The sequence below is a fragment of the Sceloporus occidentalis genome, unplaced genomic scaffold (genome assembly GCF_023333645.1).
Source record: "Sceloporus occidentalis isolate IW3139 unplaced genomic scaffold, rSceOcc1.0.p SCAF_7, whole genome shotgun sequence".
NCBI lineage: Eukaryota > Metazoa > Chordata > Lepidosauria > Squamata > Phrynosomatidae > Sceloporus > Sceloporus occidentalis.
The window spans coordinates 63,849,379-63,867,292 of record NW_028316987.1 but is presented as its reverse complement, the minus strand read 5'-3'; the positions used below and the strand labels follow the sequence as shown (position 1 = coordinate 63,867,292).

At 38.9% G+C, this 17,914-nt stretch overlaps 1 protein-coding gene across 1 annotated transcript in view; it reads right to left on the bottom strand.

The window, feature by feature from the left end:
- LOC149309851 (von Willebrand factor D and EGF domain-containing protein-like) overlaps positions 1–17,914 on the bottom strand; it is a 56,504-nt gene that overhangs the window by 24,159 nt on the left and 14,431 nt on the right. The window contains exons 6-13 of the mRNA XM_089534015.1: positions 17,145–17,234; positions 15,692–15,836; positions 12,801–13,015; positions 11,921–11,994; positions 10,318–10,591; positions 6,181–6,389; positions 4,012–5,012; positions 2,824–2,960 (exon numbers count right to left, since the gene is read on the bottom strand). Of these exons, the coding sequence (XP_089390141.1) occupies positions 2,824–2,960; positions 4,012–5,012; positions 6,181–6,389; positions 10,318–10,591; positions 11,921–11,994; positions 12,801–13,015; positions 15,692–15,836; positions 17,145–17,234 (2,145 nt within the window). The remainder of the gene's footprint in view (positions 1–2,823; positions 2,961–4,011; positions 5,013–6,180; positions 6,390–10,317; positions 10,592–11,920; positions 11,995–12,800; positions 13,016–15,691; positions 15,837–17,144; positions 17,235–17,914) is intronic.

Here is a 17,914-nt window from a genome sequence, read left to right as displayed (position 1 = left end):
CTAGAACTTTTACTGTGAAGCAAAAACCAAATGAAGGGCTAAGGGAGCAGGGGAATGAAAGAAAAGAAATGTTATTAGGTGGGAATTAATCTGTACTTTGTAATCAGAAATGGAGGAGTTATTATTTAGACATGCAGAACAATTTTATGCATATTAATTGTATATACTCATGTTTAAGTCTAGAAATTTTGGTGAAAAAATTGACCCCAAAAACCTGAGTCAACTCATCCACGGGTCAGTGTAAGTACTGTACTTTAAATAATAAAAAATGAACCACTTCTGGTGAAAGACAAAAGTGTAATCTGTCCTGGAAGAACTGACCTCCCCTCTACTCTCTTATCCATCCAGACTTTAGGATTGGCACGAACAGTTACGCCTGCTGGAATGTTGTACTTTGGCATTGTTTTCCTTTGCTTCATTCTTTCAATTCTTTGTTACATTCCCTTAAATTTTACCCTCTACCTATCCATGGGTCATATCAAAATCCATAATTTGGGCCCCAAAACCTGCCCTCAACTCATACGTGAGGTCAAATTATAGTCTGGTATATATGGTACTCAGAAACATGTCCCACTGAGTTCAATGGGGCATCCTCCCAGAAAATGCCCACTAGACAAAAACCTTAATTAGGTCAGACTGTGCTATATAAGAGAACACAAAGATGTTGTGTGCTAGAAGCTACTGGCAGAAGGGAAAGGATCTGTTCTTCCCTTGGAGAAAAGTAATAGTTATTTAAACCTAATAGATGACATGTATTTTTTGTCTGCTCACTAAAATGATAAGTCTAGACTATAGCAACCTCTTTTCTGAGTTTTCTTTTTTGGAAGCACATGCCCAGTGGTGCTGCTGTTACAACAAAAGAAAACAAACCGCCTTGCAATAAGTGAGGAGCATGGAGACAGTTCAAACTGTGATAAGTGAACTCCCAATAATTGTCTCACTAGGAGTTTGATCGGGCAGGCTTTTAACTTAATGGAGTGTAAATGTGCTGTTGACTTTCTCATTTCAGACTGACTTGCAAATGAGAGGATCCATGTTGTGCTCAAGGAAAATCCATAGCTTGACTTGTAACAGAACCTGCCAAAATAACCTCAGCTCAGCATCTGCCAGAACTAGCCATGAGGGGAAAGAAGAGATTCACTGGAAAAAGAAAATATTTTCTATTGTTCAGAAGTGAGAATGGAATTTCTTATACATAAGGGATTAAAAATGCATCACACCGTATCTCTTGTTCAAATTCAGAGGCCACACATTAATTTGAGCTTGATTAACTTTGGCTTTCCAGCACTGGGCAATTAATCCAGTCTCCTGGATAGACTCCAACCTGAATAATTGTTTTCTTTCCTACAAAAACACTCCTGTAATTATTATTTCCTGCCTCAATATCCAACTGATAACAGCATATGTATTTTGAACTAGTTAATATGGGGTTGTATATGATGCACAAGTTTGAAACAGTTTAATATTAACTACATGATGTTTAGCCTACTATGCTAAGGTGCAAATGAAATCAAAAGCCCAACAACATGCAACATCCAAAGTGTACACACCTGTGACAACAGTCTTAATATGGTCCAGACTGAGTTTATAACTTATAGGGCAAGGCTGGGAAATCAGTGACTCCCCAAATGTTACTGAACTACAGTTTGCATCATCCTTGGCCACAGATCATGCTTACTGAGGTAGATATGAGTTGGTGATCAAGAATATCTGAAAGGCTACAAGTGATTCACCCCTGGTATAGCTGCATGTGGCCACCCAGGGCTATTTCCGTGTCTGCAGGGTCTCCCAGACCCCCACCCCAATATCTTGCCCCCAGATGTGCCCAAGGAGTGTGGGAGGCAATTCTGGCATGTTTCTTACCCTTTCACCCCTGGAGCTGAAACCAAAGCAATGCTGAAACCAAAGTAGTACTATAAGTAATGCCACTGCTGCAGTTTGGTCAGACAACCCGGAAAGACAGCTGCTTCTATCACCACAGCTTTTCTCTTTTCGGCAGCATCAGTAGTAAACACAAAATTTGTTTATGTTTCATATATACCTTATACACATAGTCTGCAGATAATTTTATACAATACTTTAAATAATTTTGCACCTAAAACAAAGTTTGTTTATGTTGAACTATCAGAAAGCAAAGGTGTCACTATCTAAGCCATGAAAAATGTTTTGGTTTTTGGAGTATTCTGGATTTTGGAATTCCAGATAAGGGAGACTCAACCTGTACCATAAAAAGAAACAGGTTACTAAAGGAATTTTTTACAAATAAGAAACTGCTTCCAAGTTTTGTCTCTAGGATATTGCTAAGTCACTGGTCATGATTCAGATGACAAAATTTATGCCTTGTAGCCTTTCAGTTTTTATCGGAGTTGTGACAAGAAGATGATGTGGGCAAACTTGGATTATAATTCAAATGAGAGTGGGACCTCTAGTGAATCAGTCCTGAACGTAAGATAATGTATCAATGGGTCTACTGAGTTCTGGAATAAAACTAGATTTTAGACTTCATTACAAATGTTCAGATGCCTCTGATATATCACATGGATTGCACTTTGACATGGCATGGCAATGGTGGTAATTAGTCTGAATGAGATTATATCCACCAAAAAGGAGCAGAAGTTCTAGGTACATGGCCATACTAAACAAGAGGTTCCAATCTTTACTTCTTACACCTGTTTGCTTATCCTCCAGTTCCTTAGTCTTTTAAGAGGACACCTGATTTAACAGCATGGATACAACATGGATGCAGTATACCTTTAAATGACCTCATATTCTAAAGCTTGAACCCTGATAAAGATTAAATGTTAGATTTACTATGTAAGTCACCTGCAATTTGTTAATTTCACATCTGAGGTTTGGTGTCTCTGTGAACCCATGTCCAAAAGCTCTTACAGTTGAGCAGTCATACAATTGAACATCACATAATCCTCCATGATCCAGCTCTATAATTTCTGGAACCTGGTCTTTGAAATGAAAATTAGAAAGTGAAAGATACATGGACATTTCATGCAAATGGTATACAGAGGCATTGTAGATAGCAACCAACATATCTATCATAACAGACAGATATGAAGAAAAAAACATACTACAGACACAAAAGCTACTTTCATTCCAAGGCAAAAGTTACAGGTCTTTTATCCTAAGTTGCCCTGCCTCAAAGATGGAATTTCACAGGGTTCAGACAACAGTATCTTCCATTTGTATACCTCCCATATTTTCCCACTGTTTATTCTGCCAGAAAAATCTTTTAAAGAAGAAAATACAGAGTAGTTCCACAATGGCTTTGGAATGATAGTCCTAAGGATCTACCATTTGAGAGTCCCAAAAATCTGGGCAAAGGAACAAATTAATGTCAGCATTTCATGTTAAAGGTTTCTTTGAAGAAATTCATCCTAACGATATGATATAAATTATTACATTCAAATAAAGTCTAATTTTTGCCAAAAAAGAATGAAGAGATGACACTGTTTTTTGACAGTAGAACTTCAGATTTCAGGTGACAGCTAAGCATAAAACATTTTATACAAAATATGATGGCATATACTGGAACTGACAGAATGCCACATCACAGTCGCACCCGAGGATCAGGGTTTTTAGAATCAAGGGTACAAGTGAAATGTTTGCTATGTTAAATGTTTCGGGGATGTGTGCAAAATACGTGGAAGAAAGTATCTTGTGTTTTTTTTTAATGAACAAATGTTTGAATGTTTGCTAAGACAATGAAAGATACTACATGGAAGCATCAGGCTACATTCCAAATGGAGGCCAGCATGGGAAATTGTATTCCTTGGACAGAAGTTGACATTACAGATTTACTAAGCAATGGTTAAATCCAGAACAACAGGGATCTAACCTGTATAGCTTTCCTAAAAGAAAGAGTGTAGACACCAAACAGAGAGCAGAACAGATTAGTGTAGATTAGGACAGATATTAAATAATGTGAAGGCCCATTATGAAGCACCTTTGCCAAAAGCAAGTGGATGAAAAGGCTAATAACAGTGGAGCTCAACTCACCAGATGACACACTGCAGTCATAAGAACTGAAACCTTGAAAACAAGCACAGCCCCATTCAACACAATGACCTCTCCCACTGCAGAAGTTGGGGCATTTCAATGCTAAAATCACATTCTCCATTAATCCCTCATTTTCTTTGGTGTGGTAATTCACTTCTTCCAAAATTCTTCTTTCACACTCATTTTCCAGCAGGGCCAAACTGGCCTTTGCCCAGCTGAGATCATCCTTCAGTTGTAGATCCTTGACACACATGAACACTGCATCCTCCGTCCGTTGGCCAAGGAAAGCTTTACAAGCTGTACCTATGCTGGAATTGGCTACTGTCTCCCAACAAAGAGCCAGCACATCCGACTCAGTGAGGCCAGAAGGTGTGGGCCAGGAAGCCAGGAGTTCCTGATGCATGCCAGTTGTGTGATCCTCTGGAAAGAAATAGCTAAATCCATCAAGATCTGATTGGCTTAAACTCTGGGATGGAAATACCGAAAGGTACTCATAATACTGTTGGCGCTTTGTACGCTCTCTGATATTATGTCTTGTGTGCTGCTTCTGGCTGCCATAAATGTCAGCATATCTGTGTGCTCCCAAGCTCCCAAGAGGTAGTTTATCTGTTGTAATGCCTGCCTTTGAGTTTGGAAAGATAACAGGGTGAGCTGGGGGAGCTGTCTGAAGAGGTGTTTGATTATGAGAGTGCTCCTCTCTGGAGGGAACAGTAGAAGAAGCTTCTTTGAGCACAGCTGCACGTTTCCTTAAGCCCCTGATATGATCAACTGAGCTAATATATTCAGCTGTAACATCCAGTTCCGGGATCAAGGAAGGAAGCCATACATTCTTCTCACTTCTTTTGCAAGATAAAGCAAATTCTGCTTCAGAAACAGGATTCAGTTTATTTGTCGGCTGTTCCACTCCCACACCACCAGCACTACAGCTACAGAAAAGTGCTTTCTTGGCTGCGTTTGAGGGAGCTGGGGATTTGTCAAAGAGGCTCTGCCCTGGCAAAATCCTGTAAAGGAAAACAACAGGAAAATCTCAAGATGACCACAACCCAGACTAGCAGTATCAATTCAAAGAAGCAATAGGAAGAATGGCTTGTGCAGCTGTAGCTTTGCACAAACCTTGGCAATGTTGCTTATTTGGGGCTATGAGTTTTTCTGCACTACTCAGTTTTATCAGTCCCTAATAGAACTTTAACTATCATATCTCTGTCTTAACAGAATTTTAGGATTTGTAGTTTAGTGAGGGACTCAGAATTCCTTGCTAGAGAACTCTAGCATGGTTAGTCAACCATAGTTTCCTAAATTATTCTGACAAGAAAGACTGCGTACTGAATCAGATCACATTGGGTATTAAAGTTCTTTTTTTAAAATATTTTTAAGTTTTACAATACAAAATGTTACAGTTTCTTCATATCCAAATATGCTTTAACACTACTTATTTTATACTAAAAACCCCTCAGTGCACCCCTTCCCCGGAGCCATTCTCATCCATATAGTCCAAATTAAAATTAAATTAAATTTATTGAAAAAGTATTAAGAAAAGAAGATGGAAAAGATAAATTAAAATTTTGGTATTAAAGTTCTAGGGTATTAAAGTTCTAGGGAGTGAAATAGAGCTCTACAGTGATAGAGAATTCTAAGTACTTCATTCAACAACAAATTCCAGGATTGATGTCAAACTGGCCATACTTGCTGGAATGTTCTGGGATTTTAGTCTCCAAAAGTAACTTTTCCAAATTCTGGTTTTGTAATATTGTTGCTGCAGCCATTAACTCTTCTAGACACCTTTTAAAACCCAAGGGTGACTTGTGTCTTTGGTAACTGGAAATGTTTGGAGTAAAAATGACAAATAAAACTCCAACACACAGGGCTTATTCCGAATCTAGGTGACCACTGGCCACGTTGGTTGGGAGAGTCCACAAGTTCTAATCCAAAAATGTAATTTTTCTGAGCTCTGATCCAAAGTAACCAGTGAACTTCATTAACTGTGAAGATCTAGACACCTATTTGTGAATAAACCCCACTAAAAAGAAGACCACTGCAAATGGGGAAATTGTAATCTAAATCCAACATTCGGCTCAGACTATTACAATGACTGTTTTCAATAAGTAGTAACATTTGAGGGTTTTCTTTAAAATAAAAAGACCTTGATGAGACTAGTAAAGTTCTTATTACCTCCACTCACTAATAAAAGACAGATGAGCATCCTCTCCTCTGTTGATTTCTTTTCCATCCATATCATGGTAATCATTCTCTGCAATGCCATCAAACGTTCCACAAAGTCCCAATGTATGTTTATAATCAGAACTGGGGGCTCTGAGGGTTAGACTCATTCCCCATTCACTCACATCAGCTCGAATAAAAGCTCCAGATGAAAATAAGATCTAAAAAGATAACATGCCAAAGACAACAGGAAAAATTGTTTTCCTGCCTTGAAAACAGGTTCCTCATTTCAAAACTGTTTTGGAGATGACATGGATTAATATGTTTATCCCCTTCTCATTTTAATCTCTTTTCTTTACCTGCAATATTATGCTAAAAAATCACACATTCTTTGTGAAATTACTTCTTCATCATCTTCTCTTGCTACTGACATCTGTCTTTTCAAGGTATAAAAGACTGGAATCCTGAAGCAATCAGTCACTGACCTTAAGAATATGCAAATGATTCTTGCAGCACCTTTGGGACTAATAACTGAGCAAAAGAAGTTGTAATATAAACTTTCATAGACTTGGTGTACTTTCTCAGATACATGAAAGTAGACCTGGTCTGTGAAAGCTTATGCCACTTCTTTCACTCAGTTAGTCTCAAAGGTGTTACAAGATCTATGTGCATACTGATATCCCCGACATGGCTGTGTCATTGAATTCTGACCTTATCAATATTATTGAGAACCGTTTATTTTAAGAGCAGTTAGCAAAGACACCTTCATGGTGCTTAAAAAAACAACAACTCTGGATCACACCCAGAAATTTATCAATATCGGTGTACAAGATCATGAGAGGATCAGAGTCAGACTGGCCCATGACTTGTCTTGCCCTTATGAGCTTTGTTCCCGTGAGATGAAACAACCAAGTGGATACTCAAACAATACCAAGGTGTTCAGCTTAATGGCTACAAGACACAGCAACAGAATCTCCATACAGTAAGGGGGGATTTTTGAGGATCATTTTTTTCCCTTCCTGCACTCTTCCTAGATGACTAAACTAGGGTTGTCATACTTGGGCCATATCATGAGAAAACACGACTCACTAGAAAAGACAATAATGCTTGCAAAGCAGAAGGCAGTAGGAAAAAGAGGAAGATTGCATTGCAGATGGATAGACTCAACAAAAGAAGCCACGTCCCTGAGTCTGACCTGAGCACAGCTGTGATGATAGGGTGACTTTAAGGTCTGTCATTCTCAGGGCCACCTAAGTCAAAACTGACAGCAGTTAAGAAGAACAACAACAAATGGCATAAGAAAAGGGAAGGCTGAAATATCACCAAGAAATTATGGGCCAAACTAGATGCACAAACATCTGTCATTCTCCTTCTCCTTTTTTCCAAAATAGATGTAAAGACTGGGACCACAGTGCAGGACAAGAGGGTTCATTTTACCCAGAGCCCTTTTCCTTCCAAAAATCACATCCTGCAGAGTGATAATTCTGCACCATCTCTGTGGGGGAATGAAATTGAATGAGAAAATGCTACAGGGGAACACGTTAAGTACACTCTGAACTTGCACTGTGACCGCAATCCAGGTTTCCTCACTTCACAGCTGCTTTCTCCCACCAAGCATTAAAATCTACAAGTTTAACAACGTGTTCAATATGACATCTAGTTTGGGCCTGTGAAGCCCAGGGCAGTATTCCAAGTTAAGAAAAGTCCACTCTTGCTTAAAAAATAATAACGTATTATCTATCGAGAAAGGATGATATGTGCAATATAAGCTTTTACAAGAAAAGGTCTGATAAGGAAAAAACTGTGGCAGTATAGTAGCCAGCATTAGAAACATTATGATATGATTGTTCAAACTAATAGGAAGTGGTTCATGTCTTTTTAATGAGATTCAGATAAAAAGAAAGGAAGAGAAACACCAAGGAGAAAAATCAGTGGCAGGAAATGGGAAAAGCTGTAGATTTCACTAACACCTATTTTCAGTCAAATTGAGCCTTTGCAAATATACATTAATGTAGTTTTTTTCCTTGAAACAAATTCCTCCTATCTTATACTCTTCAATCTGAAGCATATTTCAAGTTGTAAAGTGATAAAGGAGAAGATAATTTTTCTAGAGAATGTAACGGAAGTAATTTTGTCTTAGAAAGTAATGTAAATGAGACCACAACTGAAGAATGATGGCTTGTTGTTACATGAATATACCTACAGCTTGTTTTCTCCCAGTTCCTCTTTTCTCAAGATTTGAGATGAAATCAGAAACTTTTACTTCAGTTTTCAAATACTGTAATTCCAGTTTTGCAATACTATAATGCTTACACTATAATGCAAATGAGATCATTTGCCTAATTACAGCCTTGCAGTATAACCTAACATTATAAAGGGGTTAATATTACAGCTGTCCCTCCTTATCCACAGATTGTTTTAAATCCATGGATTCAACCTTCCACAGCTTGAAAATATTATACACACACACACACACACATATATATTCCAAAAAGCAAGCCTTGATTTTGCCATTTTATATAAGGAACACCATTTTACTATGCCATTGCATTTAATGGGACTCGAGCAACCACAGATTTTGATGTTTATGGGCATCCTGAAATCAAACCCCAGTGGATACACAGGGCCCACTGTACCTATATTTTATTGAAATGAAACAGCTTCATAAACTTTGTTGTTATCTGATATCAAATCGACCTCAACTTATGGTGACCCAATGTATAAGAACCCTCAAAGTACCCCTCTCTTCAACCACCTTGCTCACATCTCTCAGACTCATAGCTGTGGCTTCCTTGGTTGACTCTATCCATCTGGATGTGGTCTTTCTCTTTTCATGCTGCTTTCTACCTTAATAAGCATAACCGTCTTTTCTAGTGAGTCATGGCTTCTCATGATGTAGCCAAAGTATGACAACCTCAGTTCAGTCATCATAGCTTCTAGGGAGATTTGCTGTGAGACCATTTATTTGTCTTTTAAGCAGTCCACAGTATCTGCAGAACTCTTCTTCAGTACATTTCAAATCAGCTGATTCTCTTCCTATCCGCTTTCTTCACCATCCAACTTGCAAACCATGCATAAAATGAGAAATAAGATCGGATGTACAATCCTAACTTTATTATTCAATTATTTGTCTTTGCACTTCAGAATCTTGTCTAGTTCCTTCATAGCTACTCTTCCAAGTCCTAATCTTTTGATTTTTTGACTACAGTCTCCATTCTGATTAATGATTGAGCCATGGTATGGGAAGTCTTGAACTATTTCAAACTCTTTGCTGTTTATTTTGAAGTTATATAAGTCATCTGTGGTCATTATTTTGTTTTCTTAATGTTCAGTTGTAAACTTCCCATTGCATTGTCTTCCTTGCTTTCTTCAAAATAATCATCTTTGGTATATTCATAAACTAAGGCCACCTTATTTCAGTAAAGTATAATTAAGATTAATTAATTTGCCCAGGCCCGTTACAGACGGGCCTATAGTACGGACTGGGTCTGTACTAGGGTTAGAAAGGGGCGTCACTTCCAGACACCCCTAACCCTAATAAAGACCGAGTCCATACAAAATGGCAGCGCCCGTTCCACACGGGGGCTGCCATCTTGACGTAGCGGATGCGTTGCGTCCACATGTTGCACAGCACATATGATGTGCTGGCACCTCGTGGCATCATAACTGTGACGCAAAGAGAAGCGCCATTTTGGTGCTTCTTATTTGCAGCACGGAGGAGCCGTGCAGTTTGGACGCTGGGGCTCCTCCGCGCTGCAAATGGCGGTGGCGGCAGACCGCCCATTCTGGGCGGTCTGTAATGTGCCCCAGATTCAGACCAAACATTCAACTATCCTTACTTAGAATGAGAAGTGGAGGCTCACAATCAAGTCATGGCCATCCCAGAATGCAAGAGAAGGAGAGGAGGGAGGAGCATATGATGAGGTTTCTTCTTGCAATGATAAACCAAAAGCAGAGGTTGGAAAGTTACTTTTTTGATTTCAACTCCCAGAATCCCCCAACTACCATGCTGAAAAATCCTGGGAGTTGTAGTCCAAAGTGTTTTCCAAACTCTCCTCCAAATGTAGTTTTTGTATGTGGAAGACATACAAAACAAAAACTCCCCCTGAATCAAATAGCTGTAAAGCAGATATAAAACTGATTACACACCGTGACTTTTCTTCCTAAATATGATTCAGTGATCCTGACATTGTTGTCTGCTGGGTCTCTGCTTTTTACAGATAAGTGTGGCTGTGAATCATGCAGCTGGCCGCTGCACATATCAAATGCTATTGTATCAGCCCCTTCTCTGGCAACAAACCCACAGTTACATGATGCTGGGTAATACAGGCTTCCACAGTCCCACTGGCGCACATGGACTTCAAAATCACGGGCAGCACTTCTGTAGAGCACAAATGTTCCTGTTTTAAAATTGTCATACATCCTGAAAGAAAGAAAGAGTGGAACATTACTGTTATTTTAACATCATAATAATGTTCATTAAAAGCTTTGTTTGTGCAATGCTACCTTTTTATCTTTATTTTTCCTAATGCTATGCATACTCAGTCAGATAGGTTCCACTTAATTTAGTGGATCTTATTCTTTGGTGAGGGTAAATAAGATTTTAGCCTCCCTCACCAAAATCACAGGGCCAAATTACATGTTGGTTATTGTTTCATCTAATTTGTCTCTGATACTTTGTTCATTTTTCTTTCAGAAAATTATTATTATTAACCTTTATTTATGAATTTACACAGCGCTGTACATGAAAGAAAGGTTGTTCCCCTAACCCTAGCGAATATGGAGGGACAACTGTATATTGTTGCTGTGAGCCTTCAATTTGTTTCTGACTTATGGCAACACTAAGACAAATCTATCACAGGGTTTTCTTTTCAAAATTTGTTGGGGGGCATTGCCATCCTCTATAACTGAGTCTGCATGACTGACCCAAGGTCACCCAGTGGGTTTCCGTGGTCTAGCAGAGATTTGAACCCTGGTTTCCAGGGTGGTAGTATTTATAGCCCAATACATCAAGAGGGCATAAGGTTAGGTAAGGCTGTTTGTTTTTTTTTTTATCTTGCCTCCTCTTGAACTTTTTTTTTTTGTCAAAGGGGACTGAGAGGGATGATGAACTCTCTCCCCCATATTTTTTAATACTTTCCCTGATTCCTTGGTGCATCAGTGCTCCCTCCACTTTCTAAATATGCCATAAGCAGAAGAAAAGGATGGAAAATATGTCATTCAAATGCATGGAATATTTTTTCTTTTTCTTTTCTTTTTAAATGGGAAGGCTCTATGATAGTTTGGAAGAAGCACAGCACATGGCTGCCACAAAACCCTTATGTCAAGCTGCACTTAGCTTTATGTATTCTAGGCTGTTGCTAGGAGACTGGGCTGAACCAAATCTATCACTGCCTCTTTGCCTAGTTGATGCTCACTATAACATGGACTTTAATAAGTGCCTGCTGTCCCTGGCTATGCATTGTGAGCATGCAGTATCCAGCCGCTGCACTTCTCCAGAGGCATATTCTATAGAACCATTCAAAGATATAATCTTCACTGGTTGGGTTTCATTGCAACAAAGTGAACAGCTTTCCTTCAGAAATATAACAACCAGCACCATTAAGCTGAAACAACTGTTAAAGGAAAACCTCCTCTCCTTTCATTCTGGGATTCATTTGACAGAAACAACAACTCTCTTAATAGAGTCAGCACAAAGTCATTCATTCTCTTTAAAAGAAAAACATGCCACAGTAGGAAATCTGTTAATTACCTGCCATCAAAGGTAATGATGTGTGGGTCGGTAAAAGAGTAGCAATAAGAAAAAGGAAGATCCTTCACAGTAACCTTTGAGGGAAAAATGAAGACATTCACAGGAGGTTATTATGGTAAATCTTCTGATGTAAAATCCTTCAGATCCTACCCCTAAAACTTCCACTAGCCTGGAGAATCTGGGAATTGTCATTCAAAAAACATAATTTACCCAAGATTTTTTTGCAGGCTGCTCCAAAATTAATACAAAGAGCATACATAGTTTCAATCAAGAGATGAAAAATTACATGCCAAAGTCACTCGAAGCTGACATTTCCCAGTTCTCCATAAGAATCCGGTACTATTTTGATTGGCATTCACAACAAGATCTTGGGAGAAGTAACTTTTTTCATCTGTCCGTTCCCTAATGGAACTCCTAGCGATCATCACTTCCAGTTCTACTGTGAGGGCAAGCATGATAAAGACACTAAAATACTACACAAATTAAAAGCATTATTACAAAAGATCACTCTTAGTAACTGTTTTAATAATTATTATTACATTTATTTAAAAGCTTTACTATCCCATTTTAGCACTCAAGACCCCTAAGGGAACACTATGTTCCAAACACACAAATATACGTATTAGGAGCAACAAGACAGTCTGAGAGTTCATGATGATGCCAAGCTATAGAAGTTAAGCAGGCTTGAGCCTAATCAGTACCTACATGGGAAATTGCCTGGGAACTCCTGGTATGTCAGCTTGCATTCCATTATGGATGAAAGAGAGGGTATAAATCAAACTACTGAATCTGGAAAGAATCACCTGTTTTCATTAACTACATGGTTTTCCTGTACCACTTTTCTTTTCTGTAATCAATACTGAAGGGGATGGTTTTTCACCTGAATGCTCTCTGGTGCATAGCCATTCCAAAGGAAATTGTTACTAATGATAGGCTCCACCACAATCTTGGTTCTTCGGTTGCCATCTTGAGTGAAATCGCTCACAGCAGTATAATGGACACTGGTCTGGCTACATGTTCCATTGAAGCAGGGTTGATGAGGAAGATCCACATGGCAAGAAGACAGAGCCACATTTAAGACCTCCAGATCTTTTTCTGTTCCAATACAGAGAAAACCATTAGTAGCCCATTTTTTTGGAAAGATAACGTAAGGTCATAACTTCGCTAAAATGTTATGCCAATCCAATTTTAGAAACTGGATATTTGTTTTCAAGACGTGCATAAACCTTATGCTACTTCATTTTCATACACAAAGGATTTTGATATTGAATTGACATTCTCACATACCTATGGCATATATGTCTGTCATTGGCTTCCACTCCACCAAAAGCATCTGAAGTCTATGAAAGCTCATGCTGTCAACTTATTTCTTTCAGTTAGTCTCAAAGGTGCTACAAGATCTTTCTACATACTGTACTTATATTTTAAGATTAAGTTTTGATGGTTTTCTTCACCTCCTTCCTTTTGATTTATCAATACCCTGACTCTCTCTCATTCTCTGTGTGTGTGTGCATGTGCGCATGCATGTCAGGGCTGCACTGTGCCATTGGAAAGAAATTGTAATTTAGAAGTCCAATACTGGGAGAGAGTACATGTCTACTTACTTGGAGAGGTTTCTTTTCCCTGCAGAACAATGTTCCATTTACATTAAAAACACAATCATACACATATCTACTCAGAAGCAAGTCCCAATAAGATCAGTAGAATATTTTCCTAGATTTAAAAATGTTCAGGATTTTGGCCTAATGAGGCTTTCCAAGGCTAATAGAATACAGTTATTACTTTATGGCAATCATTTTTTTTTTTGTCAATGGTATCTTACCTATTTCATTCCATTTACCCCTTGGAGCCAAAAGCACATTATTCTTTTCCATTCACCCATTCCCCACTTTTTCCCTAAAGGCTCTGTGGAGAGGGTTAGGTTGAGAGGCTGCAATTGAGCCAAGGTGACCACATGAATGTAATGCTATGAGGCAGCTAGGTGTAGTGAACTGGGCCTCTGCCACTAGGTAGATGGGTTTTAGAGTCCTTGTTAGCATCATGGACAAACATTAACAGCTGTCCAGTGGCATGAAAGAGTTATTCTGCATTATTTTACTATTATTTATTTAAATATTTGTACCTCATCCAATATCAAAAGTTATCAGGGCAACTTACAAAAAAAATTGAAATAACAGACTGAACATTTGGAAACAATAAAAATAATTTAAATAAGCTAAATGTATTAAAACTAATAGTGAGTTAAAATAGATTTAATAGATTAAAAGGTGTTGTTGTTTTATTCAAAAACTAAGTACATCAATAGTTGAAATGAATTAATGAGACCAAAAGGCCTTGGGGAACAACCAAGTTTTCACTTGGCATCTAAATGAAATGAATGTTGGTGTCAATCATGTCTCCAATGGGAGGGCATTCTACAATTGGGTGCTATAGATGAGAAGGTCCTCTCCTGTGTCTCAACATACTGTATGGACCTCACTGTTGGGACAAAGAAGCAGCCTCCCCAGCAGATCTCAACCCTCAACCAGGCACTGATAGGAAGAAGCTTTCCCTCTAGTACCAAGTTCCTTTTAGTATCAAGGTTCTTTAAATGTCATCACAATCACCTTGAATTCAGACCAGAAGTGTATTGGGAGCCAGTACAATTCTTTTAAGACTGGCATTATATGCTGTCCATATGGTATTCCAATCAGCAATCAAAATGCATCATTTTGCACTAACTGCAGCATCCAAGTCTACTTACTTAGAGAGATTTTCACAACTTCTTCAAGTGCAGCCCCATGTAGAATAAATTACAATAGTCCAATCAGGACGTTGCCAGTGCATATTGTGGCTAGGTTATCTCTATCCAAGGAAGGCCATAATTGACACACCAGTTAAAGTTGGTGCCAAACAGTCTGAGCCACAGAGTCCACTTGGGCCTCCAATGGCAGGGATGGATCTAGGGGCATTCCAAAGCTATGCGCTTGCTGCTTTAGTGGCCTTGTTGGATAGTTTTTGCATTTGCTTTGCATTCTGAACCTGGGAAAAGATACGATGGTTGTAAATGGACACAGGAGTGAATATTTCTTTGTGACTAGCCTGACTGGATAATTCATATAGCTATTAGTGGGGAGATGGGGCACACTTGAGCACCATGATTCTGTTTACTTCTGCACTGTAAAACTTGAGAACCCACCTTCTATCTACCTCAGTTGGGAGGGGGGAGAGTATTCCAATCCAGGGCCCTATATGTCCAGCAACAGCGATTTGATTCCATTGCCACATGAAGGGACAGGTCTGGATAGAATTTATTTGGAGATTAGTACAACCACATTGGCTGTGAGACTGCATCAGCAAAAGTGCTGGAATGTTTCTTTGCTGTGTACCATCTCCTGCATGATTTACTGTCAATAAAGCTCATGCTATTGTCAGCACCCAGCACCAAAAGAACCCTTGGAGACGTCTGCAACTACACACAGTTTCAGAATGAGACAATGGGGTTTATGAAGTGCATGCAAACACACAAAACCTCACCACTCTCACATCCCTTCTTTTCCTTCCAATTTGACAACTGGAAAGAGAAAAGATGGTATTTTGACATGCTGGAGGGAGTAGGGTGGAGGGGCAGGGGTAGAAAATTGGGTGCTGGATCCCATCTCCATCTTATTTATATGCTGATACAAATTCAGACAGCTATATATCTTACCACATAATAATGTTGAACCAAAATGATGGTTAGGAATACAATTAAAGACAAAAGTGGTGGTGGGGAAACAAAGAAGAAATTACCTTCTTCTATTGTACTTAATTTTAATGAGATTTTACAGTCATTTTCCAGATGACTAGCTTGAGGACAAGGAATGGGAATTTTGCTCTCTATTGCTAGTCTGTATTCCTTTCCATCTTCTGATATAGTAAATGTCTCAGGACGAAGCTAGGGGGAAAAAAGAGAAAAGCTAACAATGCAAGACATCTATATGGAATTATCTTCCTGTTCAAACTATGTAACAGTCTCAGAACAATGTTAAAAGAAACTGAAAGGGAAGACTGGGTTTTTTTTTACAGTTATGTAAAATAATAGCAGACAATTACCAAGATAATATCCTACTGAAAACCTTGTCGTGAAGGGAACAAAATCTCCTTTACAATTAATTTCTGTAATCTTGCAAAAACAGACTCACCAGTACTAAAGTAAATCCAAATATTTTCCCCAAAGGATCTCTAAACGAAGACTGGATTAAAAAAAAACATACTTTGCACATGAAATCATGAGGGACAGGAATACCAAAAAAAAGTGTAATACAGAAAGAATAAACCACACAGGTCGGCAAGGGCCAGAATACTTCAGGAGCAGCCCAAACTATTCTGGTCCTAGAGATATCCTGACCGTTCCCCGTTACCTTGGGCATTCTATTGTGATGCCGAGTAGTTGTTTGCATGGGCATCCCATTGTATCACCCAGTGCTGGTGCCACTGGTATGAGTCACTCACAGGTCAAAACAAAGTACCTATTGTCAATCACATGGCTGGGTCCCTTGTTAACATGTTGCAAACAGCTGCCTGGCATCACAGTGGAGGTTTCTATATCTTCTGGGAAGATCTGGTCAAAAGGCAATATTTTTTTTAAAAGACTTTGTGGGTTTAAGGGTGTTATACCTCAGATTCACAGCTGAACTGGCCAGATGTCATCCAGACAGTTCACACCGGAACTGGAGACTGGGCCCTGCATCATCTGGACTGATCACCATGGGAACAGGGGGAGAACATTTTATTTGGCCCAAGCAGACAACCATCCTTAATCATGGAATCAGTGAGACTTCAATAATCACAAACTTTTCTCACTGTTGTAAGTCAAAGTACAACTTCATGCAAGCCAATGGGGAATTCAGCTTCTGGGGATTGACGTCCAAAATACATGGAGAGTTTGAGAATCTCTGGTCTAGTGGAATTCTACTGTATTAGGCCAAAGAGTACCTAGGCCCCATCCTAGCTCACCCATCTCCAGGGCAGCAGATCTGAACCTAGAGAGAACTGCAGGTACTTGGAGAGTTACCATTTATTACTTATAAATACTGTTAGTGCATTTATTTCATTATCAATGCAGGAAAATTTTCTCATTTGTCAACCCCCTTGTCCCCGAAATACTACTTTTTAGTATGCTTGAATAAGGAGAACAGCAGTTTATTATGACTCCAGAATTTTTTTGCTGCTGTTGTTGCTGCTGTTATTGTTATTATTATACCTTAATTCCTGCAAAAAATTCCATGCTTTCAGAGAGGGCACTCTGCATCTCTGGCTTCTCTAAGGAAAAGGCATAACTGCTACAGTAAATCTATTAAAGAAACAAGATAATATCAAGTTAAGACAAAAACAATTGTGGATCATGACAATATCAAAAAGTGGATGTGACTGAGTTTTATTCAGTACTGTTCTTCCTAGACCAAGAGCCGGGTGATTACTCTGGTATAAAATCAAGTTTCAGTATGATGCAAATCTTAAGAGAACAAATGGAAAAAGAGGCAAGACAAACGTTTCCATTCTAGATGGTATTTAAACTGGAAGTTACAAATGTTTGAGTAACCCATGGTTCATCCTCAAGGTGGAATTCCAAAAGGAATAAAATAGGAATTGTTGTGTTGTTATGTTGTTGTGTGCTTTCAAGTCATTTCTGGCTTATAGCAACCCTAAGGCAACAGTGTTTTCTTGGCAGATTTTGTTCAGCGAAAGTCTGCCCTTGCCTCCTTCTGAGGCTGATAAAGACTGACTTGCCCAATATCACCCACTGGGTTTTCATGGTCAAGCAGGGATTTGAATCCTGTCTCCCAGTGTCCTCCGACACTCATACCACTACATGACGCTAGCTCTCAGAACAAAATAGAAAAGAACAGAAGACAATAAACCAGGCTGTGATGTTTGTCTGACACATAAAGATATACATGTTGGAGGAACCTACATTTTTATGGAAAGCTTGCAAAACAAGTGAAATTTAAATAGCCCATGTGTAGCCTGAAA